This window comes from Oenanthe melanoleuca, chromosome 20 (genome assembly GCF_029582105.1).
Source record: "Oenanthe melanoleuca isolate GR-GAL-2019-014 chromosome 20, OMel1.0, whole genome shotgun sequence".
Lineage (NCBI taxonomy): Eukaryota > Metazoa > Chordata > Aves > Passeriformes > Muscicapidae > Oenanthe > Oenanthe melanoleuca.
The window spans coordinates 5,865,209-5,872,362 of record NC_079353.1 but is presented as its reverse complement, the minus strand read 5'-3'; the positions used below and the strand labels follow the sequence as shown (position 1 = coordinate 5,872,362).

At 44.6% G+C, this 7,154-nt stretch overlaps 1 protein-coding gene across 1 annotated transcript in view; it reads right to left on the bottom strand.

The window, feature by feature from the left end:
* Nucleotides 1–4,021: 4,021 nt before the first annotated feature.
* COL20A1 (collagen type XX alpha 1 chain) overlaps nucleotides 4,022–7,154 on the bottom strand; it is a 61,706-nt gene continuing 58,573 nt past the window's right edge. The window contains exons 38-40 of the mRNA XM_056507383.1: nucleotides 5,889–5,966; nucleotides 4,947–5,102; nucleotides 4,022–4,464 (exon numbers count right to left, since the gene is read on the bottom strand). Of these exons, the coding sequence (XP_056363358.1) occupies nucleotides 4,451–4,464; nucleotides 4,947–5,102; nucleotides 5,889–5,966 (248 nt within the window). The 3' untranslated portion in view covers nucleotides 4,022–4,450. The remainder of the gene's footprint in view (nucleotides 4,465–4,946; nucleotides 5,103–5,888; nucleotides 5,967–7,154) is intronic.

Below are 7,154 nucleotides of genomic sequence, written 5' to 3'. Positions count from 1 at the left end.
CTGCTGGCATCCCCCAGCAAACAGGAGCCAAAGCAAGGGCTGCTGCTAGGGCTTGTAGGCACCAGGAGAACTGAGAAAGATTTAAGGACAGAAGAAGAGCCAGAGAGATAGAAAAAGAATAAGGGAACAAATAAGAATTTCTTTTAAAGGCAGAAAAAGAAAGAATAAGAATAAGAATAAGAATAAGAATAAGAATAAGAATAAGAATAAGAATAAGAATAAGAATAAGAATAAGAATAAGAATAAGAATAAGAATAAGAATTTCTTTTAAAGACAGAAAAATAATAAGGGGACGAATAAGAATTTCTTTTAAAGAGAGAATAGGAATAAGGGGATGTATTTGGAAGTTCAGTAGGGACAGGCTGTCCTTTGCTCACAGCTAAGGGCTCATCTGCAATTTTTCTGCTCAAAGTTAAGTTCAGTGCACACTGTGTGAAGGGCAGGACGCTCAGGGGAGCGTGGCACTTTGACTGCAACAGAGCAGGGCATGAAATCCCAGGCAGAACAGCAGAAAGGGGAGGAGGAAAGAGCTCCATCAGAAATATCAGGTGCACTTAGGAGCTCTAAGGATGTGGCTGTGTCCCTGAAGTGACAGTGTCACTGCAGGATCACAGGGTTTGGTGGGACAAGATGAGAAGTGACAGCTGAAACCAGTTCCAAAGGTGTCACTGGTGACTGGGGGGAAGCTGGGGTAGGGCAGGACCCTGGCATCCTCTGCTTTGTTAATGTCACAGCAGGTTTCATACACTGCTAACTACATTTCTTCACACATTGCATAAGTAGTTTCCCAGGTTAAAGTTCAAATAAATTCTTGGTTTTGCTTCTGATGTGCCTCCTTTTAAATTCTAAGGGAAAAAAAATTAGGAAACAACATCTACTGCTCTTTCTTAGGTGGGTTATTACATCTTAGAGGTTGTTTAGGAGGATGCTATCCCTCCATGGGATCCAGTGATCAGAAACTGGAATAAAACTGGGACATGAACCAGTCTATAACTGTAGAATAATGGATAATTTTGCTATTTCCAACCCATGGAACACAAAGAGAGGTTTTTAGCATATGAAAGACTCCAGGAAAATGCATGCAGCCAGACTGCTGGCATTTGTAATGCTCCCAGCTCAGAAATTATTCCTAGGACTTTAGTGAACAAGCTGACATCAGAAAAATAGTGAGGAAACAAGAGTGGGACACAACAAGAGCTCTAAAAGTGTCTTGGAAGAGATCCAGAACTATGTAAATGGTTTTCAAGTTCCAAGAGTGCAAAACTAAGCTCAAAGGCATCAAAGACAGCAGATCTGCATGTTGATCTTTTCTGTTCCACTTGTGCAGGAGGGATTGAATCCTTACCATGGTGTTTGATGCTTTCCCTGCAGTGCAGCTCCTTTGGGCATGACTGGAACAAAACTGACTGTAACAGCCTCAGTCACCTCCACTGTTCTGTTTTTCTCTCCATCTTCTTTCTCCTGCTTCCCTAATGCTCACTTGTCCAGATCATGTTCCCAGCCACAGAGGATGCAGGGTGTTTTCTCTGCAGCTGGCTGGTAGGATGATCTATGTAATCCCCATTTCCCCAGCATCTCCAGGGCTGGCTTCCATCTCATTCCCCAATGAGCTAATCCACATAGCTTATAACACCTCCCTTTTGGAAAAGTTTCTCTAGGCATTTATCAAGAAATTTGACTCAAGGAAATTCACTGGTGTGGAGGCAGAGAGGCAGAGGTGAAGATGTGAGATGGAAGATTCATGTACAGTCCCAGGAAAACACCCCCAAAACAGCCCCACTGCCTGGCCCATTAATGACCCTTTATCCACTCCCAGGATATGTTTTTGTTTCCAGCCCTCTAATTCTGGTCCAGCCAAGCTGTTGAGTCATGGAGAAAGGGAACAAGCTCTGCTGCCTGTTAACAGCATTGCTGGTTACTCCTGTGGTTGTGTCTTACTCCTGAGATAGAGATAACACCTCTAAAAGATGCTTGTTGCAAAAATATTTGTCACTGAAAGGCCCTCAGCCTCTGCCAGAATCCACCTACACCAGGTGGGTCAAACTCTCAGTGCCTAAAATCTCACAGCAGAAAACTTCCTTGGCTCGAGGAATTGGGTTACAAAGCACTGGCACAGGCTCTGTGACACTACATGGACTAAATATCCGTGATTTCAAATAAATAAAACCACTCATGGGACAAAGTTGAGGGAGATAAATGGACAAGTTGTTTGTGCAGGTTGTCTGTGTCCTAATCAGTAGCCCTGTTGGGACCAAATTTTTTTAAAGTCTGACCCTTCCTGTTGTAACTGAAATAATGAGACAAAAGCAAATGTCACTTGAAATTCCATCAAAATAGATCAATTCCCAAGACAGGAAGTCTTGGGATTTGAGGGGATGTGAGCAATTTTCAAACACAGTTGATAAAGAAACATAAAGGAGCTGTGTCTCAAATCACCTGTGGTTTCTAATTTGAACAGGCAGAACAGCAAGCTCAGAACTGGGAATTTGGCTGTGCTGCTTCAAGTCAGAAAGGAAGCAGAATAACCTGCAAATGCAGAGGTTCCTCATTGCACTGCCCACCTTCCCCACTTTTGAGCATTTCATGGGAATGGTTTCCTGTTCTGCTGGGCACCCCTCTTGCCTCCTTGCCTTTGCTGCCCACTGCATTCACCTGCCAGTCATCACAGCCTTGGAGTCTATACTCAGTGCTAAATTCAGAGCCATTCTGAACCAGCTTAATGCAGGTTTGGAAAGCACAGTTCCAAAGCTCTTTGACCTGTATAAACAGAAACACTGCATCTCCCAACACCTGTGCAGGGTGTTCCTGTGAATGTGGCACTCCCAAAAGTTGTGTTCTGCTGGGCTGCAACCCTCAGCTCCTCTGACCTCTCCTTTTCCTTCTGACTGGAGCTTTGTCTGCAACAACACTTCATCTGAGCTTGAAAGTTTCCATTTTATATGTCAAGGCAGCTCTGGAGAGCTCCACAGTGAACAGAAATGTGACTTTATCAGAGTGGAATTTCTATGCATTTTCCTACATTTTCCAAAGGGAATGTATGTCATACTGAAACTATTAACTCTTGGGAGTTTCTAGAGAATGAACACACATAAAGCCAAGGACTACTTTAAATACTTACAGAATGCACTAACCATATTTTATCTGACTTTTGATGTAGGTTGGCTCCCACACAAGTCTGGCATATTCCAATGTTCCTTTAGCAGAATTTCTTAACTCTATAGGGTTTTTCCTTAATGACAAGAAGAAATAATATTTGGACTCCTTGTCTAAAAACAGCCAGTTCTCTTAAGGTAAACCCCTTTCTCCTCAGTATTGATGTGACAATCTAGTTTCTAAGTGTGATATATTCTCTGCTAAGTTTTCAAAGGTTGGCTGTATGAACACCCAGGCTGCCAGCCTGTATGTAACTGCAGAAATCACACATCCAGAATAAATGTGGAGGAATGTGCATGATGCTCCATTTTTTACCTCTAACAGCTTTGAAAAATCTGTACTGATAATTTTTGTGCCGCTCTGCTTTAGGGTTAGGATTTAAATCAGAGTTCAGGAAGGTTTGTTTCTGAAGCAGGTTATATCCAGCACAGCCTGAAGCAGTGATTGCAAAGAAGGAGGAACATTTTTATCAGTATCTGCATGGTTTGTTACAGACACATCTCAGCTGATGGCAAGGAAAGGGGTGTAACACAATTACCTCCATGTCATATGGGTAAAAGCCAGACTCAGAGCTGTTCAATATTCCACCTGATAAAATGCAAAGTAGCTACTCAGCCTGCAGGAAGGAGACATGGGAAAGGCTGTAGGTTAATCTCCAGCTCCTCTCAGCACAGGGTTGTGACTCATGTGAGGCTTTGCCTGAGTTACCCAGAGGAGTTAACAGAGGTTTGTCACATCACAGTGAGGTGATCTCTGGCTGCAGTGTTTGTGTACAAAACACCCCTGCAAGGAAACCATCAGCATTCTGCCAACAGCAGAAGCAGCCAAGATGGTGCCAGACTTTGTTACCTTGGCAGCCAACAGAAAATTCAGCTTTGCTCCAGTGGATTTGCTTCTTTGGTTACGAGGTGCTGCTTTTCTCTGTGCTGGGGACACAGAACAACAACTGCTAAAAAGAAACCACAAGCAGACAAGCAGGCAGAGATTATCTGTTATTTCTGAGCATTTCAATACAGTATTTCTTTTTCTTACAAGTCTGTCAGCCTGAGTGTCCAGATGTGCCTTTGTCTTGCTGTGGGATGTGCAATGTGGGTTTGAGCACTGCAGTGGTGCAGACAGACAGCTCAGCCAGACACAGGCTGTGGAGTTTGATTGACTTGTCCATACAGAAATGATGAGGCATTAAAAAAACAGAGCACATCTGCTATTTGGGCTGCTGCTTCTTGTGGAGTTGTGGAGTTTTCTTCCAGAGATTTCCAGGGAAAGGCGATGTCTTCAGCTGCCTCCACCCCAACCATCAGGGGACAAAATCTGTGTGTGGAAAGGATTAGGCCACTGAGCAAATGAATAAATCAGTGCCAGGGCCTGAGAAGGAATGGCACAGAATTAATCCTTTTCCCTTGTAAACCTTTTGTTCCATGCCAGTGAATTTCTTCATCACCCTGGTCTTTGTCTCACTGAGCCTCCATGAAATGTAAATGTAGGAACTGTCCCTCCCTCCATCCCCCATGGACACATTGCTGGGGACACAAAAAACTGATCCCCCATGATCACTCCCCAGCTGCTTGACTACTCTGCAGTTATGTGTTAATCCTTGAAGGATGGCTGAGGAGCAGCCCATGGAACTGGATTTATCCATGTGGGTTGCAGGGGAATCACCCTGACTGCTTTGCAGAGGAGGCTTTGCAGGACTGATGGTGCCTGAAGGATGAACAGAGGTCTCTGCCTGGCTCAAGAGAAGTAACCAGAGACCAGCCATAAAATCAGCTTTTGTACTGACATACAGAACTTACCTCTTCTATCAGCCTCATAACATCCAGAGAAATCACAGCCCCCTGGATGTCCAGGCTGCCCAGGCTGCCCTCTGGCACCAGGGAAACCTGGAGGACCAACATTCCCAGGGAAACCCTTGGGACCTGGTTTCCCCTGCACAACTTCTCCTGGTGGGCCTGCAGAAGGAGAAGCACAATAAGCTGTAGCACATCTGCTTTAGCTCTTCTGTATTTTCCTACATGGAAGGTAATTTTCTGAGCATGGATTCCTCTTTTTGGTGGATAAATAGGACCTGCCTATTGGAAAACCTGTTCTGAATCCCAGTACTTGAATCCCAGTATTTTTGACCTTAAGAGTGCTCAGCTTGGCTAAAAATGGAGCCTGGTTATGAGAACCCAAAATCCACCTACATGTTAATGCAGAGCATCACCTTAAGCCCAGGATCCATCCCAGAGTCATTGAGTTTGTGTCTTTACCTCTCATGTATAGAAAATTAAATGAAGAAGAATGTGTTTGATCACACTCTTTTGACAGTTCCTGGTTTGTTATGCCAGTGGCAAACTTCCCACAGATCCCAAGTAGCAGGGATCAGGGGGGAGGAGTACTCCAAATCCTCACAGGTTACTCACAAACCCTGATGTTCCACAAGCTGAGTTTTCAGAGCCTCTATCCCCCGAGCATCTGGTCTTGCATGCAAAAAGGCAGCAAAACTAAAACTCCCTGGACGTGTCTCAGGTCCTCAAAACACACCATCCCCTGGGAATGGGTACCAGAGGGAAGAAATAATCTTCCTGCAGTAATCTTCTGCAGTTTAGCAGAGAGGAAGCACTGAGGATGCTGCCAGCAGGGCTGTGGTGGGAAGGTCAGCCCAACCCCACCACAGAGGTCCTCCAGCTGCATGATGCTTTGAATCTGAGAGCTGGTGGCCATCACATGGCAAACAGAGCTTGTGGCCACTCTACCTGTTCTTCCTCTGGGTCCTTGGCTCCCTTCCTCACTGGCTCCAGACATCCCTTTCTCTCCTTTGGGCCCTGGGGCACCTGTTCACAGATAAGAGGTAAGTGTTGCTTCACTGTTGTTGAATTTCACCCTGAACTGAGGCTCCTGCAGCCTCCCCATGAGTCAAAGTGGAGTCACAGCCCTTAGCAACACTGAGAAACATCCACTTATTTCATTCAGTCTGGGCACCACTCTTGCTGTGACCAACAGGGCACTGGTTCCTTTGATCCAAGCAGCACTGATTTGCAGCTCAATAGGGGTGGGAATGAGCATTTTTCACAGAGAAATTCGTAGCAATATTGTTACTGCACCAGCCTGAGGGTCAGGCTCTGTGCTCCCAAACAAATCCCAAAGCTGAACTGTCTCTTTGACCAGGTGCTGGTTAGCCAGGATTGATGTTTTCCTGCTAAATTACATGTGAAACCAGTACCTCTCAGAGAGAACAGGTATATTTTGAAAAATATGATTTTTCATTGTTTTAAGATGAAAATATTTTCATCAGCCATGTCCTTCAGGTGGTTTTTCATTGAGATTCATCTTCTGCCCTCTCCTGCTTGACAGGCTGGAAAAATCTGCAGGTTGTTACTCCCTTCTCTCTGAAGTGACATTTTGATAAGTTCTGCAGGTACCAGCTAAGACTGACTACTGCAGGAGGAAGGGGTTAAACAGAACATTTCCAGTTACTCAGAGGTGTTAGGACACTGTTGAAACCAATGTTTTTCTTTTTATTTTGACAAACAATTACCTGAGCCACTGACAAACCTTGTCTGCAAATCCAAGCAAAACATCTCCCCACCTTTCACTCATTCCTGTGCAGTAACTGAGGCCACTTCTGAGATTACATAATTCTATTTCTTGAGTCATGTCTGAGTCTTTCATTGCTGAAAATACTGCTCCAGAAACTTATTTCCCCTTTAAAGATTGCTGCAGCTGCCTCATGCCTTCCATCAGTGTTTTCCAACACTCCTCATTTCTGCCCAAAGCTGATCTGTTCCACCACCATGTGTTCACCCAAATGGCTGCTTTTTCTGTAGGAAAATCCTCCTGCCCTCTAAAATTAAACTCTCCATCCCCCCAAACCTACAAATGGTGCTAAACTGGCCTTTCCTTCCATGTAGAACTTGAAAATAGAGTGGGCTGCATGTGGCTTCTTCCTGCTTGTTGAGATTTATAATTTGGGTGTCTCTTCCTAGAGTGGGGAAGTCCAAAGGGAAAACAGCAATGAAATG